The sequence below is a fragment of the Mytilus galloprovincialis genome, chromosome 6 (assembly GCF_965363235.1).
Source record: "Mytilus galloprovincialis chromosome 6, xbMytGall1.hap1.1, whole genome shotgun sequence".
NCBI classification, from domain to species: Eukaryota; Metazoa; Mollusca; class Bivalvia; order Mytilida; family Mytilidae; genus Mytilus; species Mytilus galloprovincialis.
Window position 1 is genome coordinate 72,037,809 of NC_134843.1, and position 23,338 is coordinate 72,061,146.

The 23,338-nt window shown below is 32.6% G+C and overlaps 1 protein-coding gene across 1 annotated transcript; it reads right to left on the bottom strand.

Annotated features, from left to right (window-relative positions):
- Positions 1–215: 215 nt before the first annotated feature.
- On the bottom strand, positions 216–22,793 carry LOC143078302 (perlucin-like). The gene is made up of 5 exons (XM_076253203.1): positions 22,691–22,793; positions 22,109–22,203; positions 14,535–14,628; positions 12,010–12,223; positions 216–557 (listed from the first exon to the last, which is right to left on the bottom strand). Exons 1-5 carry the CDS (start codon positions 22,752–22,754, stop codon positions 524–526), a joined length of 501 nt encoding a protein of 166 aa, XP_076109318.1. The 5' UTR covers positions 22,755–22,793; the 3' UTR covers positions 216–523.
- Between the last annotated feature and the right edge of the window lie 545 nt (positions 22,794–23,338).

Consider the following 23,338-nt stretch of genomic DNA (forward strand, 5'->3'; position numbering starts at 1 on the left):
GAGTGCAAAAATGAAACAACTCTCAATCCAAGTCACAATTTTTATAAAGAAAACCATTTTAGGTCAAAGTAATGTCTTCACACCGAACAGCAAGCTATATAAAGCCCCAAATATGGCTAGTGTAAAACGTTCAAACAGAAAACCAATCTGTTTAAATCTATTCTATATCAAAAACGAAAAACGAGAAACACTTATGAATCACATCAACAAATGACAACCATGCACTGAATGTTTTAATAATTTTCTAATTTTAACTTAAGAGTGAAATAAAAACAAGTTGAATATGTTCTACATGTACTCATTTGTAAACAACATTAATATCAAATAAATAGTTACTCAACACTTTAAATTTATTAGAGGGGGTTGACGTTTTCTTATCAATTAAAATTTCATATATTAACATTATTGTTTACATGTACCCTCCTATATGTATCTATAATGTACTGTTTTTTGGGTGAAAACCACTGATTAAAACTGTCCGAATGCAAGCAAATTAAGTTGTACAATTACAATTTTATTATCCTCATCCAATTACTTCAGAGCCATCACCAGGATACCTGCAGAAAAATTAATTTATATATATTTAACGACATACGATAAGGTTAGGGCAAATAGTATTTGCACTAAAGCTAAATGCAGGGAACTAGATAGTTTCATAACAGAGCATCCTCGTCATATGGTTTTACTACCTTTTGTTATAGGAATACAAAATACTCTAAACGCGTATACACTTCTTTTTATTATGTTTAAAAAAAACATGGTACCAGGCTTATAAGCTAATACGCCATACGTGTCCTTCATAAGACTCATCGGTGACGCTCAAATCAAAATAGTTTGAAAGCCAAAACAAGTACAAAGTTGTAATATTCATTGGAAATGCTATGTTGGCATTGAAACTCCAACAAATCTGTCAAATAATCCAAACTAAATAACACTTTCAAAGAAACGTTGACTGGCATGTGTAGATGTTGGGTTTGGATTTGAAAATTCTGAAATGACTGCTTTTACCATGGAAACAATACAAAAATATACAAATGCTCCTATGACCTTAAACTAGGATTTTTTTTAGTATCGAAATGGTATGTTAAACAAGTGAAACCTTGATGGTATGTTCCCTCTAATGTACCACAGTTGCTTCGGTCATTGAAATTTCGAAATGTTCACTGTTAATACAGCATGGAAACTGAAAAAAATGTCCAATTTTTTTTTACTGCCTCACACTATAAAACTAACTTCAAAAGTTAAATGGCAAATATAGATGAGATTTCTGTCTTTGGAGTTTCCAAAATGGCTATTGTGGCCATGGAAACAGAAATAATGTTTAAGAAAAGGATAATGCTCAAAATTAAACGAAACTTTACAGACATTTTAGCTGATATATATATATGACTTCGAATACCCGCGAGTGATGAACAAAATTTTCTTCCACAAATTTGCAGAACCATTTGTTTTGCACTTATATTAAGAGTAATTGTATATAACTATTGCTTGCAGTAGCAATTGTAGTTCCTTTTTCTTTTTTTAACGAATGAAATTATAGAATTTCTTGTACTTTCTTTTTTGTTTTATTTCTTATAAAATCCATTAAAAAGTAATTAATTACAAATCAAATTTGGTACATGATAGAATTAATCGTACGGTATATTCGATGGTTTATGTGCCGTGTTTCTTTCAATCCAAGATATGAACGAACAATGACCTTCCCCCAGGTGATTTAAGATTAAATGTATGTTGAAAGCATCTCCGTGGTATTAATCAAACCTGTTATGTAAACAGACCCAGAACGACTGATGAAGTAAATTCAATTAAGAAAATAATAATAATAATAATAATAATAATAATAATAATAATAATAATAATAATAATAATAATAATAATTAATAATAATAAATTATAATTATCCAATGGAAAATCAAAGTAAATCAAAAATGAAAAATATTTAATATATACATAACAAAATAAAAACACAATAAATACAAATATAAAATATAATAAAAATTGGCGTTACGGGCAACATGCTTATGATTGATATGTATTTAAAAAAAAAAAAATACTTATATCAATCAAGAAATTAAATTCACATTATTCGAGCATCTATCGCTGCAACTGCAATAGACGATAGAGTGTAGATGTATAAATGTGACTTCAAATAACTTAGACCATAAGGAGATAGTTACGAGCCGCTTGATTATACATCTATCAGAAACATAACTCGTAGAGTTTTGAATGAAACCTCAAACAATGTGAACTTAAGGTAGCACAATACAAATATTTTATAACTCAAACTCCCAAGTTTTAAAATGCTGTAACTTTCTTAATAATGCTTGAAAATTTATAAAAGTGGTAGTTTTGGATAGCTAACAGATTACTCTTTCAAATTAATGCAATGTTAGCATTATGCAACAATTATGTAACCAATTATAATGTTAACTGTGTCTAAAATATTTTTCACCAAATTTCCACTTTCAAATGAAATTAGCTTCTGCATAGGTATCCCTAGAGGGTTGATTTTATTATATGTTGTTCTTATGGCCATTATCTACAAAAGGGTGTCTCAGATTTCAGATAGAATGTATAAAACAAATTTTACACCTAATCAAACATTATCTTCTTTTATGTGGTTAGGATGTTTACACTAATTAGAGATTTATGAGAGAATGGAATACCATAAGAACAATTTGAGACACCCTTTTGAAGCCCATGATGTGTTGATTAGGATTTCGTTACAATTTTCTGTATATTAAAGAGATGATAGAGCTAAATTCATTCAAGTGAACTGACCCAGATTTTGCCACTAATAGCATAATAATTGATTACATAATGATTGCATAATAAAAATATTGCAACCATTTAAAAGATTAATCTTTTATCTATCTATGTATACCTCTTTTATTATTTTCTATGCATTCATAAGAAAGTTACAGCATTTTAAAGGTTAGTGATTGGAAGTAAAAAAATCTTTGTATTGTGCTACCTTAATAGCAAAGAGAGCTTTTAAAAGGGAGTATTGACAAGAGCTTGAAGCATAATTCGAAGAACACTTGTTACTTCGAAATATTATACCTCTCTACGCGTGACATGTTGAGCGCTGGCCCATTCTATGTCAAACATAGGTAACTCAAGTATATTAATACCTACTCTTAAATTTTATACCTGCATGTTGAGCGCTGGCCCAGCCCATGCTTAGAGGGTATGGGCTCACTTTGCAACCTGAGACGGGTAACCTCGAGTGAAAAAAACATTTGCACACTAAAACATGTATCCAAAAGAACTGTCAAATGGACAAACAAATGATTCGTTCACCCGACGAGAGGACTGCCTAGTTACCCGTTTTATTCAGAGCTGCCTGAGAACTCAGGTAATAATTTGTGACAAGTAAAGAATTGGTAAAATCCATTATTACATTGCCTTCATAACACGTTACCAAAGCACAATCCACAATCTCGGAGGTGTAAAGGGGCGGTTGGCGGGTCAATAAATACAAATAAACTTGTTACAAAAATAAGCATGTATATCTATCCTATACAAAGTTTCAACTGCTACTATAACAAAATTTCTGATAGCTATAGACGATGTTGAGAAGGAGTGACCTCCAGTTTGACACGTCTGATTTATCAGATAACATGACAAAGTAGAATTTCAAAACCGTGACTGCGGTTAAACAATTTGCAGACATCATACAGAAGTCAAAAATAAGAGATAAAGATACAAATGGCAGCTGCAAGGAAATAAACACTTACATAAACTTTAATTAATGAACATTAATACGCATTATAGTCCTTCCCCGCCAATTGCCGATTTTAGATGTATCATTTGCGCCAAATATCATTTATCAAAGGTATAAATTGCGCTAATTTGTGGTATTCATTTGTGCCAATATAAATATGAAAACATGGCATGAGTGCTAATGAGACAACTCTCCATCCTAGTCGTAAGTTTAAAAAAAACCAATTATAGGTCAAGTATTACCTGCAACACGGAGCCTTTGCCCACACCGAACAACACAATGCCAAGTGTAAACGATTTCAAACAAAAAAAAAACAAAGGTTTTTTCTACATAAAAAATATTACCGACAAACACATATGAACCAAACCAACAAACGACAACAACTGAACATTCGGCCTCTAAAATTTACCTGTACTTATATTTATCGTACATTATAGTCATACACAAAATGTGTTATTATATAAAGAAATGATCTATGGAATAAGGAATTATTTTTGAAAAATATGACAAAATTTGTGTTTGACTAATGAACATTTTTATATGGGAATGTGTTTTAACATGTTCTCATACTACTTACACATATAATTACCCGACTTCGTTAATATATTAAGAATGTAAATATATATAAAAAAAACACTATTCCGTAATTTTAAAAGAGTGCACCAAGATAAGTTTTATTCATAAGATTCTGTAAAAACTGTAAGACTTAGGGACACTTAAAACATGTACACCTCTAAACCTTACATGTATATAGAATAATACCACGAGAAACCTATATCGGTCCCGAGGGCCGAAGGTCCTGAGTGCTGATATTGGTCGAGTGGTGATACAGCATGCGATACGGATTTTGCCATGTATCATTCTGTTTATCATATATTTTAATAGAATCAGATTCATGGGATATCCATTTTTTTTTTAAATCGTCCGAAACTATAAGCTAGAAAAGAACATTATGATTTTCCTGTATTTTTTTTCCAGCTGACTTGGGTTTTTTTAAAAGATTTCCTTATTTGCTTAATATTTACATCGTAATTTTCTCTATAAACTCATTGGATTCTCAATATACGTTAAAGACCATGTATGACATGTATTAAAATACATCCACTAACGTTACTGTCCTATTATTTCAACTTAAACTAATGTGTATCATATAAATATCATAAGATGTAGTAATGTTTAAAGTTGTATTGATTATTAGGAGATGATAGTATTCATGATCATTTTAATTTTCTGACGAGGTGAACAACAAGAAAATTATTTCTTGAAAAGTTTGCTATCTATTTCAGCTAAATTAATATCGCAAACTTTTGCATTTGTGTTCAATCTATCAGGTAACAAAAACAAACTTCACGAAAATTATGACATTATAAACAAGAAAACTTCAGATATTTCTACAAGTTTTGGAAAAATATCGATTTTGTGGTTGAAATGATAGGACATTTCTTTAGTGGGAACTCCTTTTCCCTATGCACGGAAATACAGCAATTGGACGTCATAGGTCAAACGTTGATGTCATTCGGATTATGACGTCACGCCAGGTATGCAATACGGGTTTTGCTATGCGTTACGGGATATGCGATACAGGGTAGGTGATACAGACTGAAGAATTTTAATTAGATATCCAAAATTGTTATATTTTGTACTAAATATATGATAAATATATAATAATACATGGCAAAATCCGTATCGCATGCTTATCACCACGAGAAACCAATACCAGTCCTCAGGGCTGATATTAGTCGAGTGGTGATACAGCATGTGATGCGAATTTTGCCATGTATTATTCTGTTTATCATATATTCTAATATAATCAGATTTATGGGATATCCCTTCCCTTTTTTTTTAAATCGTCTGAAATTATAGACTAAAAAAAAACATTATGATTTTCAAGTGTTTTTCCAGCTGACTTGCTTTTTTATAGACTTCCTTACTTGCTTAATAACTACATCGTAATGTCCCAATAACCTTATTACATTCTCAATATATGATACGCTTAAGACAATATAAAAATGCATCCACTAACGATACTGACATTAGGCTATTATTTAAAAACAAAAGAAGAAATGTTTAAAAGTTTTATTGTTTATTGGCATCCACCCAGTGATATCAGGTTAAATTTAATACCCAGTCTTTTAACAGTCAACTATACTCGTACAGAAAACACAATATTTTGCAATGTTAATTGCAAAACTACAAATGCTGTGTATTTGAGCGTCACTGATGAGTCTTATGTAGACGAAACGCGCGTCTGGCGTATTAAATTTAACCTGATATCACTGGGTGGATGCCACTACTGGTGGACGGTTCGTCCCGAGGGTATCACGAGCCCAGTAGTCAGCACTCCGGTGTTGACATGAATATCAAATATATGGTCATTTTTTTTAATTTCCTGTTAAAAAACTCTTGATTTTTTCGAAAAACTAAGGATTTTCTTATCCCAGGGTTAGATTACCTTTAGCCTTATTTAGCACCACTTTTTTTGAAGTTTTCAGTCGTCAATGCTCTTCAACTTTGTACTTGTTTGGCTTTACAAATATTTTGATCTGAGCGTCACTGATGAGTCTTATGTAGACGAAACGCGCGTCTGGCGTATTAAATTATAATCCTGGTACCTTTGATAACTACTCCTACAGTGTAAATGTTTCACAAACGAATGAACGGTCATCGTTGCAACTATCAATTCAAGCCAGACCTCCATAGATCACCTGGTCACACTAAGGCGGATCTCAATCGACTAAACATTACAGTCATTGACCACAACTCTGCTTGATCTAGGGAGTAAAGACTCACTCGGGAAAGATTTTGGAAAAGAAAACTAACAACTTTGCCACCAAATGGGATAAATGAAAAGATGTATCGACTCCATGGAGTGCTTCACATCTGGGTTATATTACTTATTATTACATTATCTGATTCTATTTCTTTACCTTACTCATCTCTTAAATTAATTTGCTGAATATACCAATTTTTTTAGGGATGTATAAGTACCCAGCCACGTTCAACTAGTTAACCTTAGTCAAAATTTATTATTATATTTTAACGGACGTTTGTTTGCGATGTGTAAATACGCGTACTCTGTTGTAACTACTCTACCGTTGTCAAATTTTAAATATTTACAGATCGTTTAGTGCTGTTTATTTGGAATTCTTACTGACGCAATCGTTCTTGTAACATCATAACTGTCGTCACTGTTAAAGCTTTAGAATTGTGCTAGTTCATATTGCACATTATTATTTTTATTTAAAGAATATATTTGAACTCTCTGTTGTAATAAGCCATGTCTCTTTGACACATTCCCCATTTCCATTCTCAATTTTTTTTTTTACAGAGTTTGTCTTTAGTGCCGTGTGGAGGCAGTAGAGTGCCTCCCCGTGCTTCAGGTTTATGCTCTTATAATATACTAGATTATGGAGTGTGTGTCCGAGCGAGAACTGCTCTAGTTCATTACTTTAGGATTTGGTCGGGTTGTTGTCTCTTTGACACATTCTCCATTTCCATTCTCAATTTTATATAACCTCATTGTGTTTTAACAAATAATTACAATTGTGCAAGCGTCTAACCTGATGTTCGGTTTGAATTTTTTATTGTATAAATTTCAAGATTGTTCTGGTTTAATCACAATCATATTCACTGATTTATCTATTATCCGAAATATTTATAAATAATTGCTTTTATAGTTCCCTTTTTAGCTCACCTGGCCCAAAGGGCCAAGTGACCTTTTCTCATCACTTTGAGTCCGTCGTCCGTCGTCGTTAGCTTTTACAAAAAACTTCTTCTCTGAAACTACTGGGCCAAATTTAATCACACTTGGCCACAATCATAACTAAGGTATCTAGTTCAAAAATGTGTCCGGTGACCCGCCCAATAAACCAAGATGGCCGCCATGGCTAAAAATCGAACATAGGGGTAAAATGTAGATTTTGACTTATATCTCTTAAACCAAAGCATTTATGTTGATTCCATCGTTTCTATGACAGTTTGCATTATCGAAAAGATATACCATAGCTCTAACAATCCTAATCTTTCAACGACTCTCCGTAGACAAAAAGAGGACTTCTGGATTAGACAATTGGGAACTGCGACACCTTATGGTTGCAATGACAAAATTGATGGTATAGGTATTCTATCTAGTCTTTCGTGTAACTCGGTGAATGTGATGCATATTTTCAACTCGACTCCTCGACGTAGACGCAGTCATGGTCATCGTCATTATACATCACCTTCTCTGCATGATGTATCTATTAAAAACTTGCTGCCATTTTTACAAAAGCCGTTAGTTATTTATCCCCTTCGCACGAAACTTTATTCATTACCCCTTTCAAAACTTCATTCTCTGTTCAATTTATGTTTGGAACCCACTGTTACAAACCCTCATTTAAACCAATACAAAATTACAGCTATAATTTCGGATATTGCAAGTCACAGACTTTTCAAGCCAGTCCGCATTGGCAAAGATGAAAAAGAGAAAAGATCTTTACTTAATTTTTCCTTTGCCAACAAAGGTCTCGATGGCGTCAACTTAGGCAATATCCTTCATCATAAATTAGTTCAATCGAAAATACCTCCTTATTTCAAAGAACAGTCTGTACCAATCATTCTTATACCTATACCAAACCTATTGCAACTAAAATTTTCAATTGCAAACACGTTTTGCAGGATCCCGATATTGACGACTTCAAGTTTAAACCTCCTGATTGCACATATAATCCTGCTGGCCACGTAATAACCGGTGACCTCAACATTGTTAATAACACTTCTCTACGAAATGTGTTATCGAAAGGTCCGAAATATCGTGAGCCTAAATCCATCAATTGGAAATACAACTTTAAATTTTGATGGATTCAGTTGCGGATTATGCCAGGCAATGGGCTAAGCGCGAGAAGGAAGAGGTAGACACTCTTACCGAATGGATTAAGGCATTGAGGTCGTTGATACAGATCAGAATTAAGAAACTGAATGGGTATGTCAATGCCCATGCTACGTCAATCTTTAAAGACCCAAATGTTGCAAAACACCTATCCCACCCCTATGACAAATATGTTGTTGTCCCCGCAGATAAAGCCCCAAACAACATCGTTTTTGTGTGTACAACTCATTACATTAACTGATTGATAAACGAATTAGGTGACAATTCACTTGGAAACTAAACATATACCCTCGCGACACTTACCAAAGAGGAAATCCTGGAATATCATAGGTCTGTTCTGTGTTCCTTTGGAATTTCAACCAAATATGAAGACCTGGAACTTCCATCACTGTATTGGATACCTAAACTACATAAGTGTCCTTACAAACAACGGTATATTGCTGGGTCTTCCAAATGCTCCACGAAACCGCTTTCAAAATTATTAACATCTATTTTATCAGCAATCAAAGACGGGCTTCAAAGTTATTGTGAAACTACCTATTCTAGAGGGAGCGTGAATCAGATGTGGATACTTAAAAATTCCAAAGATCTTTTAGAGTACATACAATCTAACACTCTTTCATCTTGTAACAGTATTAAAAGATTTGACTTTTCTACTCTTTACACAAGTGTAACCGGAGAGCACGAATTTCATTACAAAATTGCTTGTCTCCATCGGGACTCGAACCCGGTACCTCTGTGTTACAAGGCAGCGCGCTAACCGACTGAGCTAAAGAAGTACTTCCTTAGCTCAACCGCTTACGGCTGACTAAGTATCTACTAAGTTTTTCTAAGGGAAGCAATCCCGTCACACTTCCCCCACCTCATGAGTCATTATACTCTATAATGATGATATCTTCATCTTTTTTATATTTTATTTTTTAACCTGGCTAGCTATAGGTAATTCTAACCGTGGGTTATTATTGTTGGGCGCCAATGTAACCGGAGAGCACGAATTTCATTACAAAATTGCTTGTCTCCACGGGAACTCGAACCCGGTACCTCTGTGTTACAAGGCAGCGCGCTAACCGACTGAGCTAAAGAAGTACTTCCTTAGCTCAACCGCTTACGGCTGACTAAGTATCTACTAAGTTTTTCTAAGGAAAGCAATCCCGTCACACAAGTATTCCACATTCCAAACTAAGAGACAAATTGAAAGAGTTGGTATTGCATTGCTTCATAAAAAAGAATGGCCAGCGTAGATACAAGTATCTTGTCTAAGGGAGGGATAAATCCTACTTTGTAAAGGATCACTCTGATTCAAACAAAAAATTCTCTGAAACTGATATTTTCAAGATGCTTGATTTCTTGATTGACAACATATTTGTTACGTTCGGAGGACGTGTAACTGTGCCTCTCTATTTGCCGACTTGTTTCTTTATTATTATGAGGCTGACTTCATGCAGGAACTTCTTAGGAAGAAAGACATGAAGTTAGCAATATCCCTTTACTCTACTTTCCGCTATATAGATAATGTTCTTTCACTTTTTACAGTTAAGTCGGCCTCATATCTTTACTTACATCTAGAAATTGACAATGAGGGTCGTTTGAAAACAAAACTTTACGACAAAAGAGATGATTTCAGCTTTCTTATTGTAAACTTTCCATTTTTAACTAGCAACATTTCAGCAGCACCTGCATACGGGGTATATATCTCCCAATTGATACGATATTCCCGTGCTTGCGTTTCCTATCATGATTTTCTTGATAGAGGGTTGCTGCTCACAAGGAAGCTATTAAACCAAGAGTTCCAAATGATGAAGTTGAAATCATCCCTTCGTAAATTTTACGGACGCCATCACGAGTTGGTTGACCGTTATGGAATAACCGTTTCACAAATGATATCGGATATGTTCCTTACGTAACTATAATCCCCTTCCCTTTCATGAATGTCACCTACCGAATTAGACTATTTAACGGATTTGTTATTACATAAACAACACGACGGGTGCCACATTAGAAGCAGGATCTGCTTACTCTTCCGAAGCACCTGAGATCACCCCTAATTTTTTGGTGAGGTTCGTGTTGTTTATTCTTTAGTTTTCTATGTTGTGTCATGTGTGCTGTTGTTTGTTTTTCTTTTTCATTTTTAGCCATGGCGTTGTCAATTTGTTTTAGATTTATGAGTTTGACTGCCCCTTTGATATCTTTCGTCTTTCTTTTATGGCAAATCTGACAAAGTTCAATTGTTTTTCAGGCCAAGATCTATCTGCCCTCAAATTGCCAGACAAATCAGACAACCCGTTGTTGAGTTGCTGCACCCGAAATAAGAAATTTTAAGGACATTTTGCAGTTTCTGGTTATTATCTTGATTTTTATTATAGATATCGATAAACTGAAAACAGCAATAATGTTCAGCAAAGTAAGATCTACAAATAAGTGAACATGACCAAAATGGGCAATAGACCCCTTAAAGAGTCATTGCCCTTTATAGTCAATTTTAAACAATGTTTACAAATTATTTTCAACTGACACTTCTGGGCCACATTAATTATAGAATATTATAAGCAGCAAGAATTACAGTAAAGTAAGATCTACAAACACATCACCAACACCAAAACACCATTTTGTCATGTATCCTTTGTTTAATATGCACAAAGACCAAGGAGAGCGACAAAGGCTTTTAAAGCCGCTAGTTGTTATTGGTGTTGTTGTGTACACGTTTTAGGCGTTTACCTAATTATTAGATATTGATATTGGCAGGAAATATATGATTTATAGTTATACATTGTAAGAAGAATTATGATCGAAAGACTACATGAAATCTATTTAAATTAATTTCTGGTGGACAATGAAAAGAGAGGAATCAGGTGTTTTCCTTTGCAATGTAAACTCTGCCTTATTGTCTGTCAACAGGAATAAGCCGGTTTAAGGATGTACTTAGGTGAGGTTTTGGAATTTGTGTCAAATGTTCGGACTCCTTGGTGTTTTTCCATACAATACAATGTAAAATAGTTTGCCCCATAAAACCCATTTATTTTTTCTTATAATATTTAATAGCTCATGAAAGATCATTTCCCAAAATTTTAAAAGATTTTTGATTTTCTTTCTTTTGTTTTGAGACCCAAATAATATCAATGCAATCATAAGGTAAAAGTCCGAGGCAGCCTTTTCCCGCCATATTTTAAATTTCAAATATCTCGAAAAGGAGGTCCATGACCTATCTATATCTTTAGCTTATTTTTATCCTTAATTGATGCTCTACCAGCTTAAAGTATCAATTTTAATTTCTTAATTTCTTAATTTTTACCTAACCTCACCTAAGTACATCCTTAACTTAAAACTAAAGCAATAAAAGTTCAGAAAGTTAAATAAAATAATAAAATTTGACATATTAAGATTATTTTCTGGTGTATATATATATATTTATTCTTACTCTTTTTCACAAATAAATCTGAACGCATGTCTGCAAGAGGTGTCGCTCCATTTCGATACAACTGCGCCATGCAGATGTACACAATTCTCTTGACCACCGCTATTAGAAGGTTCACCCGGATACCAATCTGTATAATTGAACACTTGATCTGTAGATGCCCACATCCAAATTCCTTCAATTACGTCATCTCTACCTCCCAGCCAGTAACTCTGTCCTGATATACATAAGATGATACATAGATGCATTGATTTGCATATCTCTTTCGATGATGAGCTTGAGATTTTTAAATTGCCTTTACTTATGGATTTTCTGTTAAGAATTTTCCTTGGAATTCGGTATTTTTGATATTTTACATTTTGCATAGAGACGGGAGTTTCCTTATGGAGAATTGAAACTCACATATTTTCTAAATTTCTATACAAAACTTTAGAAAACCGTTTGCAATCAGAAATGCATCACATTCAGGCAAATCACTGATTATGTCTATACTTTTTTGTCTATATATTAACTCTTTAAAGTTTATAATGGTTTTCAACCTATTGTGCTCGCTGAAGAAATATTGCTTAAAGCGATTATGATTAAATAAAATGTATAATCTTAACATAATTAATAATCAATAATAAAGAGTTGTTTTCCCCTGCAGTGTTATGTTTTTGAGTAAATGAATAAATGATTGTTATCCTGTATCAAACTAAGAAGCTAATTCCATCAACATTAAAGCAAATTTATGCCAGTAGCATGTTAAAATGTATAATTACACCTTATGTAAGAATCCTGGATTTTGATTGGTTGATAGCTAGTGTATTTTTCACCAATTTACTGTTTTCAAATGAATATCGTTCATTTTTTTAACGCCGTCGGGGTATTTGCTTTTTTTTACCCTCTGTGCCGTAGTATTTGATACAAAATACTCTATCCGACTGGACGCTTGTAACGTCAAGATCATCAATGCGTTTTTGAACATTAACACATGACATGGGCAAAATCTCTTTGTTCTTACTGTACTATAATCTGGATAATGCACAGCAAAGGTGTGCATTAACTACCTCAGATATACTGCACAGTTCAAATCTATTTTTACCTTTAGGGGCGGTTCCTAGATGTTGACAGGGGCGTTATTCTATCAAATTAAAAAAATATATCACCGAGTGTAGCGAGACTAAAACAATATTGACGATTTTAAGGCAAAACACGATACTTTGTCCAATCCTAGGGTGAACGACATGTTCGTCCCCACCCCCGAATCCGACTTCTGCCTTGAAATTGCGACAAAATTTAACTTTGTACAAACATCGTAGTTTCAAAATAGGAAAAAAGAAAGGTTACTCATTCCTTTTTTTTTCATCTTAGCTTGAACATAAAAATTTTATTATATTTTGCGTACAACATAAATCTTAAATCAGAAAGAGAGTTAAAACAATGTTTGGTCATTTCCGCCAAAAAAGAAATGTATCTAAGAATATCCGAATAAAAGAAATCTGATTTGGATTAGTTTTAGACTGAATGGAATTTAATATAACGACTTTTTCAATATCTATTCCTAGCTGGAGATCAATCAGACTTCATTTAGATGGACGTGTCTTAAAAATTAATACAGTAGATACAAAGAAATTTGGGGGAGGGGAGGAAAAGATTGGAAAGAGAAACGTATTTTCTGTTTATTCAACATTTAAAATTTAGGTAATATAACATCTTCCTCAGTTTATCTTTCTCTATTAAAGCACATCATTGATGAAAAGATATTCAAAAGCAATTAATCTAAACTCAATAACCCTTTCAGTTATGATTTTTTTTTCATACAACGATTTGAAGACCGGTGATTTGAAGGTACTCAAATTGTCAAAGTCTTAATCGTCACTTATTAAATAAAAAAATGGGAATAGATTAAACAGAAACATTAAAAGAAAATCTACCATTAAATCGCAATTTTACAAAAAAGTCTAAACCTAAAAAAAGTTGTCAATTTAAAACTCACCAATGAAAGTCGCATTTCCCCCTTTCTTAGGATCCGTGGATTGCGGAAAATCGTCCGCATTTAAAACGTTCACGTAAATTAATGACGTCATGTGTTAAAACAGTTATTGGCCAATCAAATCGGTATATAGAATTTAATCTGCACGCGCTCAGGATGACCCTTTAACCCGAACTCCTACGTCATTCGGGTTAATAAGGGTCACCTGAGCTGTGCAGATTAAATTCTATATACCGACTTGCTTGGTCAATAACTATAACTTAACATTCGGTGTAATTAAACAGATATATCATGTTCTTGAGGGGTATTTGCGAAAAATACCAGTCATGAAAATGAATATCCCACGTCTTACGGCTCGCAAAATTTAACATTCTCTCGACTGGTATTTTTCGCAAATACACCTCCTTAATATGATATATCTGTTTAAAATGTCCCTTTTGAAACAGTATCTTACACATTCATGATTGATGACCTTGTTTTCACATGACATGACATTATTTTCTTAATTGCACAGTTACTAATTATGTTTTACAGTTAAAAAAGGTAGGCAAACCTGGTCCATAAGTTTTCGCCATATTCACCAAGAAGTCAGATTGGGATTTGCTTTGAACTTCTGCTAGACGAGCATGGTGTTCATGACAGCTGCTCTGTTTAATAGAAAGAGGAATACAGTAAAAATATATAACACTGTGAACTGCTGAGTTTTGTTTCTACCCCAGCCTGTTAACTTAAATTGATATCATTTAGTACAATTGTAAAAACATTTTTTTTTTAGAAATCAAATAAATAAAAACTTACATAAATACAATACAGTGATTGGAAAACAAGTGAAAATCACTTATAAATGTTATACGAATTCCGGATCCTCTTCTATTAAATTTCAAAATTAATAACAATAAACAGATAAATGTAAAATAGTAAATATTTCATAATAAACATATGAACATATGGTATGCCTGCCTATGATACAACTCTACACACGAGATCAAATGTCACATACATAGAGCAAAAGAAATATAACATTAATTAAAAACAATTGAAAGTCTTTCCACCAGTAGAGATCTATTTTTGATATCAAAATATTAAAAATCAGTCTAAAATGTCAGCTCCTATGGCTTAATAGTTAAAAAAATATGCTTTTAGAGCAAAAGTCAAAATCTAGAACGTCCTATTAACCTATGACCTTGACCTCAATTTCAAGGTCACAAACCAAGGACCTTTAAACAAAATACCCAAGGTCCTAAATATGTATGGTTAATGAGTAATATCACTTTACGCATTATTCTTAATGTAACAGGGGCAAAATCTCCCATTTATTGTCTACGCACCCTGTCAACCAAAATTTTATATGTTAATAATATCAGAAAATTTCAAGGATTAAATATAATCCCTTATTGTACAAATTCGCTGTAACATATATGTACATATAACTTTAACAAATTAATTGGGATTAACATATGATAAAGATACTTGCTTTTATAGTTACTTCAGACGTCAAGATTTATTTTGTGAATTTCTTTTTTTTCCGATATAAAGTCTTCTACTATCAGAAAGTATTTTTGTATCAGTAAAATTGACAATAGGGCTTCACTAGGTCGATAACAAATATGTTGATATTTATGAAATGGATCTGATTCTAGATTTTTTCTGGTACATAAAATCCTAAGACTACTCCTTTCTGTCACATACATGTAAGATTCTGAGACTACTCATTTCTTTAACATAAAATCTGAAGACTACTTCTTTCTGTGCTAATTTGGGCATAATATCTGATCTATTTTACTGCCTCTATAATAATAAGAGGGTAAGGAATATTTGGCTTAATAAAGTCATTTAGGGGAGCAATAGCAATATTAATATTGAAATTTTATATCTGACAGAAGGAAGTCTTAAGTCGAGCTATTAATTTGATGGAAACTGTTCATATAATAATAAGTTTGACAGGGATGAGGTTGGACATTATTTAGGTTACGATTTATATATGTTTCGAGACTGACAAGGTAGATTATCATTCAGATGACATTGGATCTTTCCATTCACCATACTTTGACAATAAGAAGTTCGTTATCATTTCTTCACTGTTGAAAAGTTTCTCACCCACACATTTTTAATTTTAGATATATGTGATCACACTGTGACTTCATTTAGACGTGGGAATCGACATACTAGATATAAACCAAAGCCTTACCCCAAACAGATATTTTACTATCATCTTTATACAGAAGTGTGTTTGACTGCATGGCGTTTTATTTTATATTTGCGTTATTTCACTTTTTTGTAGTTGATTATTTCGCAAATGTTTCGAGTTATTTTGTTAACTTTGCGCTATTTCGCAAACTGCGTTTTGAACGTAATATTTTCATTTCGACATTTAGCATACTGTTTATAGTTCACATAGAGTTAGCTGTAATACATCTGTAGGTTGCACTTTGTAAATACAGCGGTTTCTCAAACCACGCCTCTTTTGGGGAGATATAGAATATTCATAGACAATCAATTTTGTATTCATACTGGTTCCAAGTTACTGTAAGATCTCTAGGTTTCATCTCATAGAGACAAAGTTTGAAATGGGAATGTTACCACTAAATATACATAAGTATAGGGATAGCTAAGAAATTTAGTGTTTACTTATAAATTAAACTCTTCAAAGTTCGGGGCATATAAACGTTGAAAATATGCCGCACCCTTTGAAAAAAACTGGTAGTGCATATGAACTTTCCATTGTAGGATAGGATTTTTTCTAAACTTCATAGTAAAAGTGGTATAGTTTTAGCCATAAAAATGGTTCCTATGGGAAATTACATTGTCAATATCTACAAAAATGCAACCTGTAAGACTTATTTATTAAATGAGTGAGTAAGTTATCATATTGTATTATTCATTTCATGTAATTATAAGGTATATTCTGAAATTTAATGGATAAGCATGACTTTATAATAAAACAGAAACAGAAAACAGTAAAAAGACAGCTGAGTAAACTGAAGTATTACCGACTAGAAGTGAATAGGAAGAGTGCTGATGTAGCCAGATTTATTTAAATTAATAAAAAAGCTTCTTTTTATGCTAGTCAATTTTGTGTGTGCTCCAGGATGTCACATGTAGAGCACGATCTGCTTATCTGATATCATCAGCAGATTTTAGTGGGTTTCGTGTTGCTTAGTCATTAATTTTCTATGTTGTGTCTTGTGTTTGTTTATTTGTCTGTGTGTCTGTTTCTTTTTAAGCCATGGCATTGTCAGCTAATTTTCGGTCACGATTTTGACTATTCTTCTTGTATTTTTCGCCCCTTCTTTCGTAAAATTTATCTACATGTTCTTCACATCTGTTTTTTACATTTTTTACTGAGTGTCCCTTTTATAGTGTGGATACTACACGTTGTACTACGGAAGCCGATAAGGGCCATTCAAAAAAAAAAAAATATGTCGTAATTACGACATAGCATGTCGTAATTTCGACATAACATGTCGTTATTACGACATCGCTATGTCGTAATTTCGACATAACATGTCGTTATTTCGACATAACATGTCGTTATTACGACATCGCTATGTCGTAATTTCGACATAACATGTCGTAATTTCGACATAACATGTCGTTATTACGACATCGCTATGTCGTAATTTCGACATAACATGTCGTTATTTCGACATAACATGTCGTAATAACGACATCGCTATGTATATAAAAGAATATGTATTATGATTGCCAAGAGACTAAATGACACAGAAATTAACAACTATATGTTATCATAATGCCCCCAATAATTAGAAAAGCCCCCGCATAGTCAGCTATAAAAGAGGGACGAAAGATACCAGAGGGAGAGGCCCCGAAATGCTGTGTGGCAGACAGTGTTAACATTATTAATTATTAGCTCCCTTGGAAAAACTCCAAATTTCATATTTAAAGTATTTCATTGTTGATTAATTTACATGATGCTTAATAAGTATATATTTGTTAATTTCATAGCTTTTGCTATTTGAATTCATTGGTTAAAGATATTTATTCGTATTGTAAAGTTTAATATTTGTATCGTTGCAAAATCTTTGGTCACCTTCTTTGGTTACCTTCTTTGAGAAACTTATATAATTTATAGATCCTAATCAAGTGCTTGAAGATACCGACCGTGGAAGGGATGCAGAGTCAGTCAAGGTCTTATAAACCTTCTACTTGTTCGAACAAATTAGTGTGGAATTACGTGAGAACTGACACACAGTCCTACCTATAAACAAGCGCTAACTACATGCCTTCGTGTAATAAGGGTGAATTGAAATATTGATTGCTCTTTTTCTACTTTCAAACGTTGGACACGATGTTCCTACAACCTCTAGGATTTAAAACAGAATCTTCAAAATTTCATCCGCAAAACAAAATAAAAATGTTAGAAAACACGAACCAATATTAAAACAAATTCAATATATGTTTCAAATTATGTTTTTACAGCTCTTGATCATATACTAAGTAATATCTAGTATATTTGATGATTAGATTAGCAAAGCTATGTGAAAAAAAACCGGATGTCCAACGTTACATTTATGAAAAACTGTTTTAAATCTTATGTATAGTGATCCTATTTCTTATTCTCTGATCTTCTTGATACTTGGCAGGAACAACGACAGGTTCGGTTCTTTGTGGCGTTAAAGCCGTTATTTTTGCCAAATTTTATTTGACTTCGGTGGCTTCATATTAAGCGGGAATAAGAAAAATGTCCAACGACGTTTTTCGTCATCTCAACGACTGAAAGTGAATTTTGTAAGTAGCAGAAAATGAATAAAAAGAGTAAGACAATAATAATATCTAACAAAAGTACAAATATTTGCCTCATTGTTCGTGAGTTCAAATATTGCTGATTCAATAAAATCTTCTCTACACAGTCGTTTTTCAAACGGTAGCCATTTTGTCCAAGTCCATTTTTCAAAGCATTTAACGCGTATTTTTTTATAATTATTCAAAACAAAAGTTAGATACACAAAGAGTAAAAAATGCCAAGATTCTTTTCTTATTAACTACATGTTTGGGTCTTAAAGGAATAAAATGCTTCCACACATTACAAAACAGTAGCCAATTTGTCCAAACGTCGAAAGTTTGAAAGACGCTAATTTCCGTCGTTACATGTGCTAAAGTTTCAATTAAATGATCATGATAATTAAAACAAATCGTGTTATGAAATTTGAAAAAACAGGTTGATGATTGCTGCCGGAAAAAAAAGAATAGCGCATGTTGCTATAGACTCCACCCGGGGACATAGGTTCGACACAGGTTAAATTTTGCAATTTTTATTAATCGTTTATAGCTTTTAACGATTTATTTAAAAGAATGGTGAAATGGGGAAAAACATCTCATTACATGAACTTCGTCCAACTTTTGCAAAGACAAATTTTAGACACCAAGACAGTCCTCTAAATGTAAAATTCGAATTGAAATTTATATTGTGGAAGTACTCCATAGATCATTTAAAGTCGTCACTTCAGTAAGGTGCAATCACCAATATTAAAAGACTTATACCAGTTCACGGAGTGTTTTACTTCGCGATTTGTCCTGCTATTCATGTTATAACTGTCGTGATGAAATAAATTCCTGTACTAGCGAAGCCGGAACTTTTCGTCAATATAAACTTGTGCATGAAATGGAGGTACTAGTAATTGAAAGACAAATCCCAAACAGAGACGAAAACCGTTTCATCGAATTTTAAAAACCCGGGATTATTTAAGCCGTTTTCGCGGACGATCCAGGAGTAGATTACTATATTTTAAAATGTATATCAGAAATTAAACACTATAGATGACTTGCGGAAATAATTCTCAAGCCAAGGTTCAAGTAATTGAAGGGGTGTATTTCGACAACTTATGTACCAGGGAAAATACAATTCTATTCAAATTTAACCAAGGGTAAAAATGTTCGATGTACTTGCAGAGTGTCAGATATATTTGTATTGGGGTTGAGTTAAGATATAGAAATTTTACAATGACAGATGATATGCACCTTGAAAGTTAAACATCATATGATAAAAGTTTCGTACATCTAAAAAAAAATATCTTTTTTTATGGAAAACTGTAACACATCTTCCTATATCTACTTCCGTCCCATCTTTCTTTTCCACATTACTTGCGACAGTAATGCATTTTTAGTTGAAATAACTTAAAGGGTAAACATTATTAAATAGATTTCCACAACTTGAGGTAATTTATGATAAAATGACATCACAAAACGAAATTTTAAAAATTTTGTAATATAATGAATAAATCAACCAACATATAAAAATACGAATAAAACTTGTAAAAATTAATCAAAAACCCTTTTTGACGCCGCTTTTTATGTGTATTGTCGTGTTTTAGGAACATCGTGCCCATGACAGTAAATACAGAGCAATCGATACGTCCTTTCACCCTTATTACAACAAACCATGGAGTTGTGCGCTTAGAGGTGGAGAGCTTTGCTTGCCTTGATAGGACATGACATTAGTTCTTATAGTCCCGGTTTCTTATTACTTTCAATCAGGATCTATAAAATATATATGTTTCTCACAGAAGGTAACCAAAGAAGGTGACCAAAGATTTTGCGACGATACAAATATTAAACTTTACAATATAAATAAATATCTTTAATCAATGAATTCAAATAGCAAAAGCTATGCAATTAACAGATATATACTTATTCAGCTTCATGTAAATTATTTAACAATGAAATACATTAAATATGAAATTTGGAGTTTTACCAAGGGAGCTAATAATTAATTAATAACACTGTCTGCCACACAGCATTTCGGGGGCTCTCCCTCTGGTATCTTTCGTCCCTCATTTATAGCTGATTATGCGGGGGCTTTTCTAGTTATTGGGGGCATTATGATATGACCTATAGTTGTTAATTTCTGTGTCATTTAGTGTCTTGGCAATCATAATACATATTCTTTAATATATATAGTGATGTCGTTATTACGACATAGCTATGTCGTTATTACGACATGTTATGTCGAAATTACGACTTAGCGATGTCGTTATAACGACATATTATGTCGAAATTACGACATAGCGATGTCGTTGTAACGACATGTTATGTCGAAATTACGACATGCTATGTCGTAATTACGACATAAAATTTTTTTTTTTGAATGGCCCTTATCGGCTTCCGTATTGTACTATATTGATTTGGATAATGCAATGTTATTTCTCATATAATCAGTTTTATATACAATTAAATTACATTGTATGTGTAATACAATTCGTCTATATCAGCCGTCCATGCTGATATCGATCAGTCAAGGTTGCATAGGATTTATTAAACACCATCAGAAAACAATTCTATTAAAGTACGTATAAATACAGTGAATACAAAAAGATCTGGTTCTCAGTATTATAGCAGAGCTTCTTGGAGTTTTAAATGCCATATAATACTTTCTCTAAGTTTTGGAGTTTTGCGTTAGATATTTTCCCTGCTTATTATTGTTTTTTTCAGTTTATTTTATACGGATATTGTTTTCCTTATGCTTACACTGTTTCTTTTGACAAGCCCAACACTTAAAAGACGGAAAAATACCAATGCAGCTTCTCTTTATTTCACATTTGAGCGGAACTGTCTCGGTTTCTTTACCAAAAGATGTGACAAAAAAGTACAACTCTACAGCTAGTTTATTCAATAACCTAAACTAGCAGGGATCTGATGTTCAATAGTTGGAGAAACAGAGTGAACCTTTTACAAACGAACAAAGGGACATCACATCTGAATCCCTTTAATTGGTATGAAAGAATAAATGTGTGGTATATCAACATCTAAATAAAAGACATAATCAAGAATTTAAATTTCAATTAACATTTCTGTATTTTGAAATGGATGTTGATTTTCAGAATCACGCGAGATTTCTATTATTTTATGCGATATTGTGACAAAGCCTTATCATTAGAGCTGTGTACAAATTATGTACGAGGGACAAAAACTTTTAAATTTTAAATTATTTTCTTCAATACTTGCAATATTAAGATGAATTCCGTTTGTTTGTATTATTATAATACCTTTTGTAGCAAGTTTTAGAGCAAAGTGCCTAATCATTCTCACTATATTAATAAGAAGAAGATGCTGTAGTGCCAATTCACTACTATATTTAGATGTATTGATTAAAAGTTTCATACTCCTCACCTGAGAAACAAACCAATCAAAGGATTCATGACTGAAGAAATAACACAGTTTTCCGTAATGATACCATCCTAAGGGACAGTCAGAACTCGCCTTATCTGCAAATAAACCGAAACATAAACATCAACATGATCAATATATCCAAGTTTACTATCAGTATAAATTGTGATTGGTTTTTCTTTTTTAAAATACAATTCTATAGATTTAGAAAGTCAACAGAAAAGAAAGAAAATGAAAGGTCGAGCGAAGACGAAAACTTGTGGACCACTATTTTTTGACAATTGTGCCTATTATGTCTGTTTACTGTTTACACACCGATGTCAGTATAACGGAATTATATGCGACTGTCATACAATTGGGATGTTTCGCTAGATAGAAAACCACGTTTAATTCACAATTTTCTACATTAGAAAACGCCTAAACCAAGTCAGGAATATGACACTAGTTATCGACGCGTTTAAATGTTTCCATTTGGTTAGTGACTTTCCTATGAATTCTGTATTTTGTTTTATTACTTTTTAACATTAACTTATAATTACTTAATGAAAAATTTATTTGATATATTTTTTTAAGATAAAAACGTACCTAGCAAAATTGAAAATGCCACACAATAAAACAGTAAAAATAAATATGACAAGTTGTTGGCCATAATAGTTCCAAATCTTTATCTCATCTGACTTTTGATCTTAAGAAAGATAACAGAAAGGTGAAAAACTATATATATAGCTATTCTGAAAGGGGAAGTTGACAAAACCTATTTATCTAGATACATAAGAGACATATGGCTTACTGTGTTCGAATAACGTTATAATTCAAATAGCATTATATTTTTTTCGACGCAAAAATTAAACATTTGTTTAGTAAACGATCCTGCATCAAGATCTTAGTCAAAGTATTCATAAAGTACCTTTTTCCACTGGTTATCTAATGCTACCTCAATGATTGTTTTACATTGATAAATTTTACAAAATCTGACCTTGTACGCTACCAACGTATACAATAAATTGAATCGCATTGTTCATTTCTAAATAAAAGTAAACACATTACTCATATTAAATTTATTTAATTATTAAATTGACTTGAACATGTTTAAGACAATTTGAATCCACTATTTGAGATAAAAATTGTGTGGTATTGTGTTTTTCTTGAAATCTATGAAGATGCCACTGATATAATAATTGAAATCACAAAAAAGCGATACCATTTGGTCTCCTTCATGTAAATTGTGCTGTA